Source organism: Oncorhynchus mykiss, chromosome 21 (genome assembly GCF_057628025.1).
Source record: "Oncorhynchus mykiss isolate SJ-2025 chromosome 21, ASM5762802v1, whole genome shotgun sequence".
Taxonomy (NCBI): Eukaryota; Metazoa; Chordata; class Actinopteri; order Salmoniformes; family Salmonidae; genus Oncorhynchus; species Oncorhynchus mykiss.
Genome location: NC_143042.1, coordinates 2,112,501 through 2,135,293, shown reverse-complemented (window position 1 = coordinate 2,135,293; position 22,793 = coordinate 2,112,501). Strand labels below are relative to the sequence as shown.

At 47.2% G+C, this 22,793-nt stretch overlaps 1 protein-coding gene across 7 annotated transcripts in view; it reads left to right on the top strand.

The window, feature by feature from the left end:
- LOC110518048 (tyrosine-protein phosphatase non-receptor type 12) overlaps positions 1–22,793 on the top strand; it is a 101,274-nt gene that overhangs the window by 37,770 nt on the left and 40,711 nt on the right. For all 7 annotated transcript variants that reach the window (XR_016490095.1, XM_090213423.1, XM_090213424.1 and 4 more), the window contains exons 2-6: positions 17,178–17,286; positions 20,380–20,456; positions 21,217–21,312; positions 21,588–21,626; positions 21,895–21,966. Coding sequence is in view for 6 of the 7 variants with exons in the window: in XM_090213423.1 (XP_090069549.1) it covers positions 17,178–17,286; positions 20,380–20,456; positions 21,217–21,312; positions 21,588–21,626; positions 21,895–21,966 (393 nt within the window). In the remaining variant the exon portion in view is untranslated. The remainder of the gene's footprint in view (positions 1–17,177; positions 17,287–20,379; positions 20,457–21,216; positions 21,313–21,587; positions 21,627–21,894; positions 21,967–22,793) is intronic.

The window sequence follows — 22,793 nt, the reverse complement described above, 5'->3', positions numbered from 1 at the left end:
AGCATTGTATGAGATCTTCAGTTCCTTGGCAATTTCTAACATGGAATAACCTTCATTTCTCAGAACAAGAATAGACTGACGAGTTTCATAAAGTTCTTTGTTTCTGCCCATCTTGAGCCTGTAATCGAACCCACAAATGCTGAGGCTCCAGATACTCAACTAGTCTAAATTAGGCCAGTTTTATTGCTTCTTTAGTTTTCAGCTCTGCTGACATAATTGCAAAAGGGGTTTCTAATGATCAATTAGCCTTTTTAAAATTATAAACTTGGATTAGCTAACACAACATGCCGTTGGAACACAGGAGTGATGGTTGCTGATAATGGACCTCTGTACGCCTATGTAGATATTCCATTAAAAATCTGCCGTTTCCAGCTACAATAGTCATTTACAACATGAACAATGTCTACACTGTATTTCTGATCAATTTTATGTTATTTTAATGGACAAAATAGTGTTTTTCTTTAAAAAACAAGGGAATTTCAGAGTGACCCCAAACTTTTGAACGGTAGTGTATGACTGGGACATGTTATCGTGTAGTCAGATACGGGACTGGGACATGTCGTCGTGTAGTCAGATACAGGACCGGGACATGTCGTCGTGTAGTCAGATACGGGACCGGGACATGTTATCGTGTAGTCAGATACGGGACCGGGACATGTCGTCGTGTAGTCAGATACGAGACCGGGACATGTTATCGTGTAGTCAGATACAGGACCGGGACATGTTGTCGTGTAGTCAGATACGGGACCGGGACATGTTATCGTGTAGTCAGATACGGGACCGGGACATGTTATCGTGTAGTCAGATACGGGACCGGGACATGTTGTCGTGTAGTCAGATACGGGACCGGGACATGTTATCGTGTAGTCAGATACGGGACCGGGACATGTTGTCGTGTAGTCAGATACGGGACCGGGACATGTTGTCGTGTAGTCAGATACGGGACCGGGACATGTTGTCGTGTAGTCAGATATGGGACCGGGACATGTCGTTGTGTAGTCAGATACGGGACTGGGACATGTCGTCGTGTAGTCAGATACGGGACTGGGACATGTCGTCGTGTAGTCAGATACGGGACTGGGACATGTCGTCGTGTAGTCAGATACAGGACTGGGACATGTTATCATGTAGTCAGATACAGGACTGGGACATGTTATCATATGGGTACAGCCAGGGTTGTGACTGTCTGTTTATATGGGAGGACAGATTGAGAGGCGGTAGTTCGGATTAAGCTGCCTGACCGAGTCCATCTGTCTGACTGTCTGTGTGGGTGTCCTCTCCTCCATCATACCACTTCCTACTGCTGTATCCCCAGAGCAGGGTGATAGTCCTTACTGAGACTCCCCTGGAACACAACAGAGAGGTGTTAGTCCTGACTGAGACTCCCCTGGAACACAACAGAGAGGTGTTAGTAGTTACTGAGACTCCCCTGGAACACAACAGAGAGGTGTTAGTAGTTACTGAGACTCCCCTGGAACACAACAGAGAGGTGTTAGTAGTTACTGAGACTCCCCTGGAACACAACAGAGAGGTGTTAGTAGTTACTGAGACTCCCCTGGAACACAACAGAGAGGTGTTAGTCCTTACTGAGACTCCCCTGGAACACAACAGAGAGGTGTTAGTCCTGACTGAGACTCCCCTGGAACACAACAGAGGTGTTAGTAGTTACTGAGACTCCCCTGGAACACAACAGAGAGGTGTTAGTCCTGACTGAGACTCCCCTGGAACACAACAGAGAGGTGTTAGTCCTGACTGAGATTCCCCTGGAACACAACAGAGAGGTGTTAGTCCTTACCGAGACTCTCCTGGAACACAACAGAGAGGTGTTAGTAGTTACTGAGACTCCCCTGGAACACAACAGAGAGGTGTTAGTAGTTACTGAGACTACCCTGGAACACAACAGAGAGGTGTTAGTCCTGACTGAGACTCCCCTGGAACACAACAGAGAGGTGTTAGTAGTTACTGAGACTCCCCTGGAACACAACAGAGAGGTGTTAGTAGTTACTGAGACTCCCCTGGAACACAACAGAGAGGTGTTAGTCCTTACTGAGACTCCCCTGGAACACAACAGAGAGGTGTTAGTCCTGACTGAGACTCCCCTGGAACACAACAGAGGTGTTAGTAGTTACTGAGACTCCCCTGGAACACAACAGAGAGGTGTTAGTCCTGACTGAGACTCCCCTGGAACACAACAGAGAGGTGTTAGTCCTGACTGAGACTCCCCTGGAACACAACAGAGAGGTGTTAGTCCTTACCGAGACTCTCCTGGAACACAACAGAGAGGTGTTAGTAGTTACTGAGACTCCCCTGGAACACAACAGAGAGGTGTTAGTAGTTACTGAGACTCCCCTGGAACACAACAGAGAGGTGTTAGTAGTTACTGAGACTCCCCTGGAACACAACAGAGAGGTGTTAGTCCTGACTGAGACTCCCCTGGAACACAACAGAGAGGTGTTAGTCCTTACTGAGACTCCCCTGGAATACAACAGAGAGGTGTTAGTCCTGACTGAGACTCCCCTGGAACACAACAGAGAGGTGTTAGTCCTTACTGAGACTCTCCTGGAACACAACAGAGAGGTGTTAGTCCTTACTGAGACGCTCCTGGAACACAACAGAGATGTTAGTAGTTACTGAGACTCCCCTGGAACACAACAGAGAGGTGTTAGTAGTTACTGAGACTACCCTGGAACACAACAGAGAGGTGTTAGTCCTTACTGAGACTCTCCTGGAACACAACAGAGGTGTTAGTAGTTACTGAGACTCCCCTGGAACACAACAGAGAGGTGTTAGTCCTTACTGAGACTCCCCTGGAACACAACAGAGAGGTGTTAGTCGTTACTGAGACTCCCCTGGAACACAACAGAGAGGTGTTAGTCCTGACTGAGACTCCCCTGGAACACAACAGAGAGGTGTTAGTCCTTACTGAGACTACCCTGGAATACAACAGAGAGGTGTTAGTCCTTACTGAGACTCCCCTGGAACACAACAGAGAGGTGTTAGTCCTTACTGAGACTCCCCTGGAACACAACAGAGAGGTGTTAGTCCTTACTGAGACTACCCTGGAATACAACAGAGAGGTGTTAGTAGTTACTGAGACTCCCCTGGAACACAACAGAGAGGTGTTAGTCCTGACTGAGACTCCCCTGGAACACAACAGAGAGGTGTTAGTCCTTACTGAGACTACCCTGGAATACAACAGAGAGGTGTTAGTCCTTACTGAGACTCCCCTGGAACACAACAGAGAGGTGTTAGTCCTTACTGAGACTCCCCTGGAACACAACAGAGAGGTGTTAGTCCTTACTGAGACTACCCTGGAATACAACAGAGAGGTGTTAGTAGTTACTGAGACTACCCTGGAACACAACAGAGAGGTGTTAGTAGTTACTGAGACTCCCCTGGAACACAACAGAGAGAGCAGGGTAACCTTCTTTCCTCCTGACTAGATAAGTAACCACATACGTGTGTGTGTGTGTGTTAGGGTTGACCTTGTGGCAAAGTGCCCACTGCTTCTGGGCTTAGCCCTTCTCCCCCAGTGTATTGTGGGTCAGTGATGGGGAAGGGCAGACTGCACTTGGAGTTAGTTTCATCTCATATCTCTGTCGTTGGGCTCCCGAATGGTGCAGCTGCACTGTATCTCAGTGCTAAAGGTGTCACTACAGACCCTGGTTCGATTCTAGGCTGTATCACAACCGGCCGTGATTGGGAGTAGGGCGGCGCACAATTAGCCCAACGTCGTCCGGGTTATGGTTTGGCCGGAGAATGCCATCATTGTAAATAGAAATGTGTTCTTAACTGACTTACCTAGTTAAATAAATAAAGAATTAATAAATAAATAAATAAATAAATAAATAAAAATACAATAAATTGTCTCTCTCTGAAAGCTGGAAGCACAGAGACATTCCACATTATGTCCTCCGACATGTTTTTGTGTTGACACATGTACTTCTGCCCCATATAGACCTGGACTGTTGTACGTTTGTGGTGGTTGTTTAAATCCCTGCTGTTGTCTGACTGTCTGTCAGCCTGAAGACTTCAGTCTGGGTTGTGGTACGATCAGTCTCTGGAATAGTAGCTAGTCACGTGAGATATTGATGTTTTGCTGAAGTAGAGACGGACCTATTTTTCTCTGTGTGTTTCTGAGTGTGTGCCTGCCTCTGTGTGTGTTTATGTGCCCACTTGCACCAAGGTGACCCAGGATGTGTGCCAATCCCCCCCCCGCGCGCACACAGCCATCCTGGCTACCCGCCCAAATTCTGTAGTTTCCATGGAAACATATAGCCCCTGCTGCCAACCACCTCTGCCTTCCTACCGGAACAGAGACATCGCCTCGACCAATCAAAAAACTGAGCCAAACAGCACATGTACAAAAATAACCAATCAGACCACAGAGCTGAGCCAAAGCAGCCTGTGCTACCTACAAAGCCACATGGCTGTGAATAATTCAGGAGAAGGAAAACACAAGTAGTTACTGATTTACACACACATGCACAGGCGCACACACGCAAGCACACACACATAGGCACACACACACATAGGCACACACACACAGGCACACACACAGACACAGACACAGACACACACAGCGATATTGGTATGTGGTTACTTATTTAGTCAGAAGGAAAGTAGGTTACCCTGCTCTCGTTCTGTCTGAGGTGGGTATTTAGGGAGGGAGGCATGAGAATGAGAAGGGGAGCTAGGGGGAAGAGAGACTTAGGTGAAGAAATGAGAGAAGCTGGTAAGGGGGAGAGAGATGCAGCGAAGGGGGAGAGAGATTGGGGGGGGGAAGGGGGAGAGAGATTGGGGGGGGGAAGGGGGAGAGAGATGAGAGAGATGGGGGGGAAGGGGGAGAGAGATGGGGGGGGGGGAAGGGGGAGAGAGATGGGGGGGGGGGAGGGGGAGAGAGATGGGGGGGGGGGAGGGGGAGAGAGATGGGGGGGGGGGAGGGGGAGAGAGATGGGGGGGGGGGGAAGGGGGAGAGAGATGGGGGGGGGAAGGGGGAGAGAGATGGGGGGGGGAAGGGGGAGAGAGATATGGGGGGGGGGAAGGGGGAGAGAGATATGGGGGGGGGGAGGAGAGAGATGGGGGGGAGGGGGGAGAGATGCGTGGAGGGGGGAGAGATGCGTGGAAGGGGGAGAGAGATGCGTGGAAGGGGGAGAGAGATGCAGGGAAGGGGGAGAGAGATGGGGGGGGGGGGAGAGATGCAGCCCTGCTCACCACAGTCTAGATTGAAGTTTCTTTCCACTTGATCATGCCTATATTCTCATATGGTTTATGTGTTGTGGGGTGCCAGGGACCTCACGATATGATATTAGCACAATACTTAGATGCCAGTACCATCTGTAATGCGATTCTCATGATTCTGAATGTAGTGCGATTAGATTCTGAGATTTTAATGTTGGAAACATATTGTTCACAGTCTGCTGTAGAGAGACACGAGGGAAGGAGAAAATTAGTTTTCATTACTGATGGAAATACATAGGCTGAGAACATGTTGGCTCGTAAAGATGGAGAACAAACTGTATGATGTAAATTACTACAGCCCACTAGCGCTAGCTTATGCTTATAGTGTAGATATAGTGTAGATTTAATATAGATATAGTGTAGATATAATATAGATATAGTGTAGATATAATATAGATATAGTAGACAGTGTATATATAATGTAGATATAGTATAGATATAGTATAGATATAGTGTAGACATAATATAGATATAATATAGATTTAGTGTATATATAATATAGATTTAGTGTATATATAATATAGATATAGTGTAGATATAATATAGATATAGTGTAGATATAATATAGATATAGTGTAGATATAATATAGATATAGTGTAGATATAATGTAGATATAGTATAGATATAATATAGATATAGTGTAGATATAATATAGATATAGTGTAGATATAATATAGATATAGTGTAGATATAATGTAGATATAGTATAGATATAATATAGATATAGTGTAGATATAATGTAGATATAGTATAGATATAGTGTAGATATAATATAGATATAGTGTAGATATAATGTAGATATAGTATAGATATAATATAGATATAGTGTAGATATAATATAGATATAGTGTAGATATAATATAGATATAGTGTAGATATAATGTAGATGTAATATAGATAGTGTAGATATAATGTAGATATAGTATAGATATAATATAGATATAGTGTAGATATAATATAGATATAGTGTAGATATAATATAGATATAGTGTAGATATAATGTAGATATAGTATAGATATAATATAGATATAGTGTAGATATAGTATAGATATAGTGTAGATATAATATAGATATAGTGTAGATATAATGTAGATATAGTATAGATATAATATAGATATAGTGTAGATATAGTATAGATATGTCAATATAGTGTAGATATAGTGTCGATATAATGTAGATATAGTGTAGATGTAATATAGATTTAGTGTAGATATAATATAGATATAGTGTAGATATAGATATAGTGTAGATATAATGTAGATATAATGTAGATATAGTGTAGATGTAATATAGATTTAGTGTAGATATAATATAGATATAGTGTAGATATAGATATAGTGTAGATATAGTGTCGATATAATGTAGATATAGTGTAGATGTAATATAGATTTAGTGTAGATGTAATATAGATTTAGTGTAGATGTAATATAGATTGTAGATATTATGTCCAGAATAATATGGTGCCAATGAACTGTATACATTTACTTTCATCACTTTAATGTGTGAATATATTTTAACTTTCTCTTCTCTCTTCTTAGTGTATATATAATATAGATATAGTGTAGATATAGTGTAGTTATAATATAGATATAGTGTATATATAATATAGATATAGTGTAGATATAATATAGATATAGTGTAGATATAATATAGATATAGTGTAGATATAATATAGATATAGAGTAGATATAATATAGATATCGTGTAGATATTATGTCCAGAATAATATGGTGCCAATGAACTGTATATATTTACTTTCATCACTTTAATGTGTGAATATATTTTAACTTTCTCTTCTCTCTTCTTAGTGTAGATATAATATAGATATAGTGTAGATATAATATAGATATAGTGTAGATATAATATAGATATAGTGTAGATGTAATATAGATATAGTGTAGATGTAATATAGATATAGTGTAGATATAATATAGATATAGTGTAGATATAATATACATTTAGTGTATATATAATATAGATATAGTGTAGATATAATATAGATATAGTGTAGATATAATATAGATATAGTGTAGATATAATATAGATATAGTGTAGATATAATATAGATATAGTGTAGATATAATATAGATATAGTGTAGATATAGATATAGTGTAGATATAATGTAGATATAGTGTAGATATAATGTAGATATAGAGTAGATATAATATAGATATAGTGTAGATATAATATAGATATAGTGTAGATTTAGTGTAGATATAGTATAGATATGTAGATATAGTGTCGATATAATGTAGATATAGTGTAGATGTAATGTAGATATAGTGTAGATGTAATATAGATTTAGTGTAGATATAATATATATTGTAGATATTATGTCCAGAATAATATGGTGCCAATGAACTGTATATATTTTAACTTTCTCTTCTAATATGGATTTAGTGGGCTGAAGGCAGTGGGCTGAATGCAGTGGGCTGAATGCAGTGGGCTGAATGCAGTGGGCTGAATGCAGTGGGCTGAATGCAGTGGGCTGGATGCAGTGGGCTGGATGCAGTGGGCTGATATTTACAACATTTGTTGTAAACTCATTGTGTGAGTTAGCCACTGAGAGAGACGGGACCCAACCACTGAGAGAGACGGGACCCAGCCACGGAGGGAGACGGGGCCCAGCCACGGAGGGAGACGGGGCCCAGCCACGGAGGGAGACGGGGCCCAGCCACGGAGGGAGACGGGGCCCAGCCACGGAGGGAGACGGGGGCCCAGCCACGGAGGGAGACGGGGGCCCAGCCACGGAGGGAGACGGGGGCCCAGCCACGGAGGGAGACGGGGGCCCAGCCACGGAGGGAGACGGGGGCCCAGCCACGGAGGGAGACGGGGGCCCAGCCACGGAGGGAGACGGGGGCCCAGCCACGGAGGGAGACGGGGGCCCAGCCACGGAGGGAGACGGGGGCCCAGCCACGGAGGGAGACGGGGGCCCAGCCACGGAGGGAGACGGGGGCCCAGCCACGGAGGGAGACGGGGGCCCAGCCACGGAGGGAGACGGGGGCCCAGCCACGGAGGGAGACGGGGGCCCAGCCACGGAGGGAGACGGGGGCCCAGCCACGGAGGGAGACGGGGGCCCAGCCACGGAGGGAGACGGGGGCCCAGCCACGGAGGGAGACGGGGGCCCAGCCACGGAGGGAGACGGGGGCCCAGCCACGGAGGGAGACGGGGGCCCAGCCACGGAGGGAGACGGGGGCCCAGCCACGGAGGGAGACGGGGGCCCAGCCACGGAGGGAGACGGGGGCCCAGCCACGGAGGGAGACGGGGGGCCCAGCCACGGAGGGAGACGGGGGCCCAGCCACGGAGGGAGACGGGGGCCCAGCCACGGAGGGAGACGGGGGCCCAGCCACGGAGGGAGACGGGGGCCCAGCCACGGAGGGAGACGGGACCCCAGCCACGGAGGGAGACGGGGGCCCAGCCACGGAGGGAGACGGGGGCCCAGCCACGGAGGGAGACGGGGGCCCAGCCACGGAGGGAGACGGGACCCCAGCCACGGAGGGAGACGGGGGCCCAGCCACGGAGGGAGACGGGGGCCCAGCCACGGAGGGAGACGGGGGCCCAGCCACGGAGGATGGTGGTCTGTCTCTCCAGTCTACCCTCAGGGGGAGGGTCTTTGATTTTGGCAGACACAGCCTTAGGGCGTCGCCCAGTGGGGCTCAGGGGGATGAGTCTGCTCAGGGGGGTGAGAGGGGACGAGGGGTAGTGTGTGTGTGTCACTGGTCTCCCTCATTGTTGCTCGGTGGCAGAAGTATTAAAGTGGTAGTGCAGCTCACAGGAAGCTGGCCCTCACGCGCTCTCTCTCACAACAACACTGCCACTTCCTGTTGCACAGGGCAGAGAGAACGAGTGAGAAAGAGAGAAAGTATTGTGGGGGAGCATTACATATTTCCCTGTCTGTCTTTTTTCCTTCTTCTGACCTCGTCATTCTGTCTCTCTGCACTTACTAGTGTCGTCTGTCAGCCGTAGCCCAGAAAGTTCTCCAGGAGCCAGACTGAGACCATGTTAGTGGAAATTGATTGACAGATAACGTAATCAATTTACTGAGTTAGTTAGTTAGTTAAAAGCTCTGATGTTTGTCCCCTCCTTTCTCTCCTCCTCGCTCCTTCTATTCTCTCTGTCTCTCGTTTGTTTGTTCTTCTTCTCTAGTTCCACTCTCGTTTCCTTTTGTACTGCGTCCTCCAATGGGCTTCTCCATAGTGTGTACTTGCGTCCTGTTCATGTGTGCACAACGTTTACGTAACCACGGAAGAGAGAGCAATAAAAAATGGTGGTCTGGCGTGGGAGCAGCAAAACGGTCTTATGACTCCACCGACAATGTTCAGATTTGTTAAAAATCTGTTTGATTTGGAACCCAATAAGAGCCTCCATTTTATTTGACAGGAAAAGACTTAGTTTATGAAGACGTGATTCTATAAACTGTCTGACTCGGGGGGTTTTATGCAACACAATATGATTGGATAGATTTTTCATTTTCTGTGACCAAAATAATTCCACTTTTTACAAGTCATGCAGCTATATGCCCCAGTAGGGGGGGATTTGGCCTAAAGCTGGGCATCGTGGGCCTCGGCAGCACAACACACATGCAGATGTATGCCCCAGTAGGGGGGATATTTGGCCTAAAGCTGGGCATCGTGGGCCCAGGCAGCACAACACACATGCAGATGTATGTCCCCAGTAGGGGGGGGGTATTTGGCCTAAAGCTGGGCATCGTGGGCCTCGGCAGCACAACACACATGCAGATGTATGCCCCAGTAGGGGGGATATTTGGCCTAAAGCTGGGCATCGTGGGCCCAGGCAGCACAACACACATGCAGATGTATGTCCCCAGTAGGGGGGGGGTATTTGGCCTAAAGCTGGGCATCGTGGGCCTCGGCAGCACAACACACATGCAGATGTATGTCCCCAGTAGGGGGGATATTTGGCCTAAAGCTGGGCATCGTGGGCCCAGGCAGCACAACACACATGCAGATGTAATGTCCCAGTAGGGGGGGGGGTATTTGGCCTAAAGCTGGGCATCGTGGGCCCAGGCAGCACAACACACATGCAGATGTAATGTCCCAGTAGGGGGGGGGGGTATTTGGCCTAAAGCTGGGTATCGTGGGCCCAGGCAGCACAACACACATGCAGATGTAATGTCCCAGTAGGGGGGGGGGGGTATTTGGCCTAAAGCTGGGTATCGTGGGCCCAGGCAGCACAACACGCATGCAGATGTAATGTCCCAGTAGGGGGGGGGGGGGGTATTTGGCCTAAAGCCGGGCATCGTGGGCCTCGGCAGCACAACACACATGCAGATGTAATGTCTAAAGCGTTTCTCTAACGGCCCTGCATTACATGACTGCAGCAATGAGAGCTGATGTGCAAAGAGTCATTAAATTGGAGCTGAACTGAGCCACTCCAATACATGTCAGGATTCTGTGTTGGATCTGTAGGCCTTAAGACTATGACCCAAATGGCACTCTGTCCCTTATATAGTGCACTACTGTTAAACACAACCTGGTCAATAGTAGTGCACTACTGTTAATCAACCTGGTCAATAGTAGTGCACTACTGTTAATCAACCTGGTCAATAGTAGTGCACTACTGTTAAACACAACCTGGTCAATAGTAGTGCACTACTGTTAATCAACCTGGTCAATAGTAGTGCACTACTGTTAATCAACCTGGTCAATAGTAGTGCACTACTGTTAATCAACCTGGTCAATAGTAGTGCACTACTGTTAATCAACCTGGTCAATAGTAGTGCACTACTGTTAATCAACCTGGTCAATAGTAGTGCACTACTGTTAATCAACCTGGTCAATAGTAGTGCACTACTGTTAATCAACCTGGTCAATAGTAGTGCACTGTAAAGGGAATAATGATGTTATTGAGGATGCAGACTATATGTGGTTAGACAGGGTGATGGTAAGGTACCTGGAGTCTCCAGCCCAGTGGAGAGCACCCTTGGAAGGCTGTGAAGACCGCTTCCACAGAGCTCCATGACAACTCATCAGAGGGTAACTCCCTGGTCCCACACTGCTGCTGTACAACTCTACCTCACCCCTGTCTTACCCTGGGCTTATGGACTGGACTCTTTGTGTTTTCTCATGCGTAGTGCAATGTGGCGTGGGTGGATGTGTGAGAGAGTGTGTGCATGCATGAAAATGTATACATAAATGTGTGTGTGTGGAAGAGTACATACCTTGTGTGTTGTGATGTTGGCTGTCTCAGCCCCTGGCTCCTCTGCAGAACAGAATCAGTGTAGTGTTCTGATGAAAATGTAATCCACTTGAGACCAGAATAGATATAATGGTATTACTGTATGCCTGAGAGAGCAGAGCACTGCATGGTTCTCCTCTTCAGCAAGAAGACCTGAGATAAACACATACTGTAGTCTTCAAGTACAGAGACATAGCAACACCTGGTAAAAACATTATCCTCTCTCTCTCTCTTTCTCCCTAGCTCTCTCTCTCTCACTTTCTTTCTCTCTCACTTTCTCTCTCTCTTTCTCCCTAGCTCTCTCACTTTCTTTCTCTCTCTCTTTCTCTCTCTCTTTCTCCCTAGCTCTCTCTCACTTTCTTTCTCTCTCTCACTTTCTTTCTCTCTCTCACTTTCTTTCTCTCTCTCACTTTCTTTCTCTCTCTTTCTACCTATCTCTCTCTCTCACTTTCTCTCTCTCTTTCTCCCTAGCTCTCTCACTTTCTTTCTCTCTCTCTTTCTCTCTCTTTCTCTCTCTCTTTCTCCCTAGCTCTCTCTCACTTTCTTTCTCTCTCTCACTTTCTTTCTCTCTCTCACTTTCTTTCTCTCTTTCTACCTATCTCTCTCTCTCACTTTCTTTCTCTCACTTTCTTTCGCTCTCTCTCTCTCTTTCACTCTCTCTCTCTTTCTCTCGCTCTCTCGCTCTCTCAATTCAATTCAAGGGCTTTATTGGCATATTGAATGTTAACATGTGTTAACATTGCCAAAGCAAGTGAGGTAGATAATATATAAAGTGAATATATAAAGTGAAATAAACAATACAAATGAACAGTAAACATTACACATACAGAAGTTTCAAAACAATAAAGACATTACAAATGTCATATTATATATATACAGTGTTTTAACAATGTACAAATGGTAAAGGACACAAGATAAAATAAATAAACATAAATATGGGTTGTATTTACAATGGTGTTTGTTCTTCACTGGTTGCCCTTTTCTTGTGGTAACGGGTCACAAATCTTGCTGCAGTGATGGCACACTGTGGTATTTCACTTTCTCGCTCTTTCGCTCTCTCTTTCTCTCCCTCTCTTTCTCTCTTCTCTCTCTCTTTCTCTAGCTCTCTGACCTCACCTTTTTAATGCTTTCAGGCCTATTCCTTCAGTTGTCATAACCATGTATCAGTATTCTGTCAGCCAGGCCACGTGGTTAGGTGAGGTTCACCACAGCCAGCAGGTCTGTCAGTGTCAGAGAGGCTGGTGGGGTAAAAGAGCTAGCTGTCACAGGTCTTCTGTAATCACCATGTGTCTAATCTTGGTAAAGGCACCATGGCTTTAGTTTTTGTAGTTTTCATCAATTTACATCTTAATAGAACCTATTTATGCTCATGTTGATTGAATATTAGGGATCAACACACTATCCCCATGTGTTTCAATGCAACCCGGACTTAGAGCAGACTGGACTTAATGGGAGCAGACTGGACTTAATGGGAGCAGACTGGACTTAATGGGAGCAGACTGGACTTAATGGGAGCAGACTGGACTTAATGGGAGCAGACTGGACTTAATGGGAGCAGACTGGACTTAATGGGAGCAGACTGGACTTAATGGGAGCAGACTGGACTTAATGGGAGCAGACTGGACTTAATGGGAGCAGACTGGACTTAATGGGAGCAGACTGGACTTAATAGGAGCACGCTCCAACGCCCAGGCCCCCACCGCTCCAACGCCCAGGCCCCCACCGCTCCAACGCCCAGGCCCCCACCGCTCCAACGCCCAGGCCCCCACCGCTCCAACGCCCAGGCCCCCACCGCTCCAACGCCCAGGCCCCCACCGCTCCAACGCCCAGGCCCCCACCGCTCCACCGCTCCAACGCCCAGGCCCCCACTGCCCAGGCCCCCACCGCTCCAACGCCCAGGCCCCCACCTCCCAGGCCCCCACCGCTCCAACGCCCAGGCCCCCACCGCTCCAACGCCCAGGCCTACTACAACACCAGAAGACCATGACAGTAGTCACAGTAGCTGTTGAGTTTGTAGGCCACGGTTAGGGTAGCGTGTTTTTTTATGAAGAGGGGAAAAAGAGAGAGAGGATGAAGTTTCCCACTAGGTCTCGAAACCCGGCTACAGTGAAGTAGCATCCTCTCTGTTCCCAACATCCTCTCTGTTCCCAGGTCGCTACCTCAAGTGCGGCCTCAGCAGCAGTGCATGTCATGGAAAACTGGTCGCTAATTATTAGAAAATTAGCTTCAATGTCTTTTTATTAACGTCACTAGTGATTACATCTTGTGAAGCTTCCATCAACACTCTTATACATATTTCCTAATTAGGGCGTGTAGCGTCTGTACGAGTGTGTAGCGTCTGTACGAGTGTGTAGCGTCTGTACGAGTGTGTAGCGTCTGTACGAGTGTGTAGCGTCTGTACGAGTGTGTAGCGTCTGTACGAGCGTGTAGCGTCTGTACGGGCGTGTAGCGTCTGTACGAGTGTGTAGCGTCTGTACGAGTGTGTAGCGTCTGTACGGGCGTGTAGCGTCTGTACGGGCGTGTAGCGTCTGTACGAGTGTGTAGCGTCTGTACGAGTGTGTAGCGTCTGTACGAGTGTGTAGCGTCTGTACGGGCGTGTAGCGTCTGTACGGGCGTGTAGCGTCTGTACGGGCGTGTAGCGTCTGTACGGGCGTGTAGCGTCTGTACGGGCGTGTAGCGTCTGTACGGGCGTGTAGCGTCTGTACGAGTGTGTAGCGTCTGTACGAGTGTGTAGCGTCTGTGTACGAGTGTGTAGCGTCTGTACGAGTGTGTAGCGTCTGTACGGGTGTGTAGCGTCTGTACGGGTGTGTAGCGTCTGTACGAATGTGTAGCGTCTGTACGAGCGTGTAGCGTCTGTACGGGCGTGTAGCGTCTGTACGGGCGTGTAGCGTCTGTACGGGCGTGTAGCGTCTGTACGGGCGTGTAGCGTCTGTACGGGCGTGTAGCGTCTGTACGGGCGTGTAGCGTCTGTACGGGCGTGTAGCGTCTGTACGGGCGTGTAGCGTCTGTACGGGCGTGTAGCGTCTGTACGGGCGTGTAGCGTCTGTGTACGGGCGTGTCGCGTCTGTGTACGGGCGTGTCGCGTCTGTGTACGGGCGTGTCGCGTCTGTGTACGGGCGTGTCGCGTCTGTGTACGGGCGTGTCGCGTCTGTGTACGGGCGTGTCGCGTCTGTGTACGGGCGTGTCGCGTCTGTGTACGGGCGTGTCGCGTCTGTGTACGGGCGTGTCGCGTCTGTGTACGGGCGTGTCGCGTCTGTGTACGGGCGTGTCGCGTCTGTGTACGGGCGTGTCGCGTCTGTGTACGGGCGTGTAGCGTCTGTGTACGGGCGTGTAGCGTCTGTGTACGGGCGTGTAGCGTCTGTGTACGGGCGTGTAGCATTGACCGAATATGATTTTTCAACGCCGATACCGATTATTGGAGGACCAAACAAAGCCGGTACCGACGTTTTTTACATTTTAAAAAAAATTATAAAAAATTATTATTTGTAATAATGACAATTACAACAATACTCAATTATATTTTAACTTAATATAATACATCAATAAAAATCAATTCAGCCTCAAATAAATAATGAAACATGTTCAATTTGGTTTAAATAATGCAAAAACAAAGTGTTGGAGAAGAAAGTAAAAGTGCAATATGTGCCATGTAAAAAAGCTAACGTTTCAGTTCCTTGCTCTGAACATGAGAACATATGAAAGTTGGTAGTTCCTTTTAACATGAGACTTCAATATTCCAAGGTAAGAGGTTTTAGGTTGTACTTAATATAGTATTTATAGGACTATTTCTCTCTATACCATTTGTATTTCATATACCTTTGACTATTGGATGTTCTTATAGGTACTTTAGTATTGCCAGTGTAACAGTATAGCTTCTGTCCCTCTCCTCGCCCCTACCTGGGCTTGAACCAGGAACACATCGACAACAGCCACCCTCGAAGCATCGTTACCCATGAAGAGCAAGGGGAACAATTACTCCAAGTCTCTGAGCGAGTGAGGTTTGAAACGCTATTAGTGTGCACCCCGCTAAATAGCTAGCCATTTCACATCGATTACACCAGCCTAATCTCGGGAGTTGATAGGCTTGAAGCGGACCAACAGTCTATTTTCACAAATGCGCACCGCATTCGCGTAACAGGCAGTCTCCTCGTGGAGTGCAATGAGAGGCAGGTGGTTCGAGCGTTGGACTAGTTAACCGTAAGGTTGCAAGATCGAATCCCCGAGCTGACAAGGTAAAAATCTGTCGTTCTGCCCCTGAACAGGGCAGTTAACCCACTGTTCCTAGGCTGTCATTGAAAATAAGAATGTGTTCTTAACTGACTTGCCTAGTTAAATAAAGTTGTAAAATAAAAATTGAAAATAATCTGCCAACTCGGTGTCCAAAAATACCTATTTCCGATTGTTAGGAAAACTTGAAATGGATTAATCGGTCGACCTCTAGTGTCTATGTACGAGTGTGTCGTTTATATCCCTTCAGCTAATGTGCTGAAGCAGTGTCTCATTACTCTGTCCCTGAGGACTCGGTGGCCTGCTAGAGTGGAGCTGAACGACACACTGTCACTGTAATTAATGTTGTGGGAGAGGGCCTCAGAGCGGAGCTGGGGAGAGGGCCTCAGAGCGGAGCTGGGGAGAGGGCCTCAGAGCGGAGCTGGGGAGAGGGCCTCAGAGCGGAGCTGGGGAGAGGGCCTCGGAGCGCAGCTGGAAGCGAGCTGGGGAGAGGGCCTCGGAGCGCAGCTGGAAGCGAGCTGGGGAGAGGGCCTCGGAGCGCAGCTGGAAGCGAGCTGGGGAGAGGGCCTCGGAGCGCAGCTGGAAGCGAGCTGGGGAGAGGGCAGAGTTGAATTAAGGGCCTCAGCTTGGAGATCAAGGGTGCTGTTGTGAGAGTTTGGTTGTTCCCAATGAAGCCAGGGAGAGTTGTGTGAGAAGTTCCATAGGAAGTACTGATGGGCGAGGAACCATCGTGGAGCTGCACGAGGGGGACTAGGGCATTCCTAAACTGTTAGCTACTGTATAGCGTGTAGGTGGGCTGGTCTCTGCAGGGCTGTTAGAGGGGCTGGAGAAGGGGGTGTGTGGAGCGTAGTCAAATAGGATCTCTTCATGATCCCTAACCTTGTGCGTGGGCAACGGTACACTCTCTGGGAACCATTCCTGTGACACTGAAACATGACTGGCTTGTACCACGTCCCTCTAATGTAGGGCAAATGTTTCTCTTCACCATCAATCATTCATCCTATCCTACACTAAAGCCCCTCTATACGGATGTGTTCCTAATGGCTCCCTATTCCCTTTATAGGACTCTGGTCAAAAGTAGTGCACTATAAATGGTTCCCTATTCCCTTCATAGGACTCTGGTCAAAGGTGGTACACTATAAATGGTTCCCTATTCCCTTTATAGGACTCTGGTCAAAAGTAGTGCACTATAAATGGTTCCCTATTCCCTTCATAGGACTCTGGTCAAAAGTAGGGCACTATAAATGGTTCCCTATTCCCTTTATAGGACTCTGGTCAAAAGTAGTGCACTATAAATGGTTCCCTATTCCCTTCATAGGGCTCTGGTCAAAGGTGGTACACTATAAATGGTTCCCTATTCCCTTTATAGGACTCTGGTCAAAAGTAGGGCACTATAAAGGAAATAGGGTGTTGTTGGGTATTCCTTCTCTACAACATGTCTTTCTTTAGGAGACAGAAAAACACAGAATGAATAACATTTTCTCTCTTGTTGTTTTTTCTCCCTGCAGAGATTACGAAGATTATCGACCAAATACAGGACAGAGAAGATCTACCCCACCAACGTCGGGGAGCAGGAAGGGAATGTGAAGAAGAACCGCTATAAAGACATACTGCCCTGTATGTAATGCTGTGTGTAGTGTGCTGTGTGTAGTGTACTGTGTGTAGTGTGCTGTGTGCTGTGTGTGTAGTGTACTGTGCTGTGTGTCTAGTGTGCTGTGTGTGTCCTCTCTAATGGTTCTTACAGTCAGGGGGATAGATGGATATTACTGGACAGGATCACATTAATGCTACAGGCCAGAGGAGCTCTGAGTGGACTGGACAAATAAACTCTGACCACAGCCTCTCACAACACACACATCCTCTTGGCCCTTCTTCCCCACAACATAGCATCCAAGCCCCCCCCCCCCCTCTTCTCTACCTGAACAACATGGAGGACACTAACCTCTTCTCTACCTGAACAACATGGAGGACACTAACCTCTTCTCTACCTGAACAACATGGAGGACACTAACCTCTTCTCTACCTGAACAACATGGAGGACACTAACCTCTTCTCTACCTGAACAACATGGAGGACATCTTACAGGACACTAACCTCTTCTCTACCTGAACAACATGGAGGACACTAACCTCTTCTCTACCTGAACAACATGGAGGACATCTTACAGGACACTAACCTCTTCTCTACCTGAACAACATGGAGGACATCTTACAGGACACTAACCTCTTCTCTACCTGAACAACATGGAGGACACTAACCTCTTCTCTACCTGAACAACATGGAGGACACTAACCTCTTCTCTACCTGAACAACATGGAGGACGCTAACCTCTTCTCTTCCTGAACAACATGGAGGACGCTAACCTCTTCTCTACCTGAACAACATGGAGGACGCTAACCTCTTCTCTACCTGAACAACATGGAGGACACTAACCTCTTCTCTACCTGAACAACATGGAGGACACTAACCTCTTCTCTACCTGAACAACATGGAGGACGCTAACCTCTTCTCTTCCTGAACAACATGAAGGACGCTAACCTCTTCTCTACCTGAACAACATGGAGGACGCTAACCTCTTCTCTATCTGAACAACATGGAGGACACTAACCTCTTCTCTACCTGAACAACATGGAGGACACTAACCTCTTCTCTACCTGAACAACATGGAGGACACTAACCTCTTCTCTACCTGAACAACATGGAGGACATCTTACAGGACACTAACCTCTTCTCTACCTGAACAACATGGAGGACACTAACCTCTTCTCTACCTGAACAACATGGAGGACATCTTACAGGACACTAACCTCTTCTCTACCTGAACAACATGGAGGACATCTTACAGGACACTAACCTCTTCTCTACCTGAACAACATGGAGGACACTAACCTCTTCTCTACCTGAACAACATGGAGGACACTAACCTCTTCTCTACCTGAACAACATGGAGGACGCTAACCTCTTCTCTTCCTGAACAACATGGAGGACGCTAACCTCTTCTCTACCTGAACAACATGGAGGACGCTAACCTCTTCTCTACCTGAACAACATGGAGGACACTAACCTCTTCTCTACCTGAACAACATGGAGGACACTAACCTCTTCTCTACCTGAACAACATGGAGGACGCTAACCTCTTCTCTTCCTGAACAACATGAAGGACGCTAACCTCTTCTCTACCTGAACAACATGGAGGACGCTAACCTCTTCTCTACCTGAACAACATGGAGGACACTAACCTCTTCTCTACCTGAACAACATGGAGGACACTAACCTCTTCTCTACCTGAACAACATGGAGGACACTAACCTCTTCTCTACCTGAACAACATGGAGGACGCTAACCTCTTCTCTACCTGAACAACATGGAGGACGCTAACCTCTTCTCTACCTGAACAACATGGAGGACGCTAACCTCTTCTCTACCTGAACAACATGGAGGACACTAACCTCTTCTCTACCTGAACAACATGGAGGACACTAACCTCTTCTCTACCTGAACAACATGGAGGACACTAACCTCTTCTCTACCTGAACAACATGGAGGACACTAACCTCTTCTCTACCTGAACAACATGGAGGACACTAACCTCTTCTCTACCTGAACAACATGGAGGACACTAACCTCTTCTCTACCTGAACAACATGGAGGACACAACTCTTCTCTACCTGAACAACATGGAGGACACTAACCTCTTCTCTACCTGAACAACATGGAGGACACTAACCTCTTCTCTACCTGAACATGGCATCACGAGGACATCTTACAGGACACTAACCTCTGTCATCTGAAGCCCCTCTGCCTCTTAATTCAGAACATTATGACTACAATCGATGGACGGATGGATGGAGGCTACGGATGGGGGCTACGGATGGATGGAGTCTACGGATGGGGGCTACGGATGGATGGATGGATGGGGGCTACGGATGGATGGAGACTGGAGGCTACGGAGGGACGGATAGATGAATGAGACTACAGATGGATGGATGGATGAGACTACAGATGGATGGATGGATGAGACTACAGATGGATGGATGGAGGCTACAGATGGATGGATGGAGGCTACGGATGGATGGAGGCTACGGATGGATGGAGTCTACGGACGGGGGCTACGGGTGGATGGATGGGGGCTACGGATGGATGGATGGGGGCTACGGATGGATGGATGGGGGCTACGGATGGATGGAGACTGGAGGCTACGGAGGGACGGATAGATGAATGAGACTACAGATGGATGGACGAGACTACAGATGGATGGATGGATGGAGGCTACGGATGGATGGATGAGACTACAGATGGATGGATGGAGGCTACAGATGGATCAGTCAAATATAGTGTTTATATAATCTTGTTGTTCAGTGCTGAAAACATTTGCCATGATTTATTTGTTCTATTTACCAGCCACATCCTTTGTCTTTATTCCCTCTAATCTGTTGCTCTCTTTTTCTCCTGCTCCTTTCCTCTCCTTTCCTCTCCCTCACTCTCCCTCCCTCTCCTTTCCTCTCTCCCTCCCCCTCCCCCTTCCCCTCTCCCTCCCCCTTCCCCTCTCCTTTCCTCTCTCCCTCCCCCTTCCCCTCTCCCTTCCTCTCTCTCTCTATTCAATTTAAGGGGCTTTATTGGCATGGGAAACTCTCTCTCTCGTGCTCTTTTCCTCTCCTATCACTCTCTTCCTCTGTCTCTCTCTAACTTGTATCCTCATCTCTCCCACAGTTGACCACACGAGGGTAAAGCTGACTTTAAAAACAACCAATCAGGATGCAGATTACATCAATGCCAGCTTCATCAAGGTACAGTTGACTTCCTTCACACCTCAGACCTGTGACTGCATGATGTGACCTCACCCCTCTGCCCCCCAATGGCTTACACAGCTTGTTGCCTCGTGTGTGTGTGTGCGTGTGTGTGTGTGTGGGGGGGGCGGGGGGGGGGCGGATGTGCAGAGATGAGCTTTCAGGTCCACAAACATATCACCAGTACGTCTTCAGTTTCACCCTGAATGTCTGTCCAGTCAGAGGTCAACACTTTAAATAGAGCAGAAGGAACGCTGAGGGATGGAGAATTGTAACACCTGGTCCACAAAATGTTGTTTTGTTTAGTAACTAGAGGCGACAGGGCCTTCCAGGTGATGGTCATGTGGAGTGTAGCATAGCAACCTGCACACTGTGTGGAAGCTAATGACACTCAGCTGTGTCACACAAGGTGATTAATTACACCCTTAAAAACTCAGAGACCTTTTCAGGCTGCCCTGAATAAAGATGTCTGAGTGTTTTCCTCCTCCCTCTTCCACTTCCTCCTCTCTCCTCTCCTCCACTTCCTCCTCTTCCTCCTCTCGCCTCCTCCCTCCTCCACTTCCTCTCTTCCCTCTCCCTCTCCTCCCTCCTCCCCTCCCTCTCTTCCACTTCCTCTCTCCTCCTCTCCCTCTCCTCCACTTCCTCCTCTCTCCTCCACTTCCTCTTCCTCCTCCTCTTCCTCCTCTTCCTCCCCCTCCACTTCCTCTAAACTAACTGTGTGTTAGTTTATCCAGCCCTCTAATATTAGTTGTGTTACCAGGGAATGGATGGTCCAGAGGCCTACATCGCTACCCAGGGTCCTCTAACCAACACTGTCATCGACTTCTGGAGAATGAACTGGGAGTACAGTGTAGCCGTGAGTCTCTCACTCACTCACTCACTCACACACACACTGAGACACACACACACACACACTGAGACACACACACACACTGAGACACACACACACACACACTGTTTTTGCCACTTCTCTCTGAGACTTTAATTCCTATGAAGCGCTGTTTGTTAATGTGTTTATAACATGCTCTGTGTCAGGTTTATTACCATGTGATGGAACAGAACACACACGTTGGAATATCCATTTTTCTAGCAGGATGTGAATTAAAAACCTTTCCGTTTCCTATGTTCCAGGTCATCGTAATGGCATGTCGAGAATTCGAGATGGGAAGGGTAAGAGTTTGGTCCTGAAGACGTCAGTATGGTATTATACTGTAGTGATATGAAAGGAACCACTTTCACTGTTGATTTGACAGGAAGAGCCCTTCAGTGTCTGGAGTAAGATATTTATGTTGATAACACTGAAGTGTTTTCATCTCTCCCTCTTTCATATGTTTGATAGAGAGTTTCGTATGTTCTTTTGTGGTGAATGTGGTTTCGGCGTTGAACCGGACCGAAAGTCTCTGAAAAGGTAACGTGTCTTTTTCCTCTTTTCTGTTAGAAAAAGTGTGAGCGGTACTTTCCCCAGTTTGGTGATGAGCCCGTGTCTTTTGGCCCCTTCAGAATCTCCTGTGTAAGTTCACACACACACACATATTCTCACACACACATACACACACACACACACACACACATATTCTCACACACACATATTCTCACACACACACACACACACACACACACATTCACACACACCCCTCCATTGTATTTACTGAGCTACAGGGAGCTCATCCTCCAGCTATGCAGTGCCTCATCTTAAAGGAGAGAGTTATTTTAAAGTGTCCTCTTTAGTCCCAGCGTTCTACAGTGATGTACTTGTCCCCCAGAGACTCTGGGGTTAATGTGCTGTCCAGTATGTAAGGGCTGAGTGGGAACTACTGTGTTATTACATATGGAGTCTCTAATAGAGCCAGTCACTGTGGAGCGTCATGCTCTGGGGATAATGTGCTGTCCAGTATGTAAGGGCTGAGTGGGAACTACTGTGTTATTACATATGGAGTCTATAATAGAGCCAGTCACTGTGGAGCGTCATGCTCTGGGGTTAATGTGCTGTCCAGTATGTAAGGGCTGAGTGGGAACTACTGTGTTATTACATATGGAGTCTCTAATAGAGCCAGTCACTGTGGAGCGTCATGCTCTGGGGATAATGTGCTGTCCAGTATGTAAGGGCTGAGTGGGAACTACTGTGTTATTACATATGGAGTCTCTAATAGAGCCAGTCACTGTGGAGCGTCATGCTCTGGGGTTAATGTGCTGTCCAGTATGTAAGGGCTGAGTGGGAACTACTGTGTTATTACATATGGAGTCTATAATAGAGCCAGTCACTGTGGAGCGTCATGCTCTGGGGTTAATGTGCTGTCCAGTATGTAAGGGCTGAGTGGGAACTACTGTGTTATTACA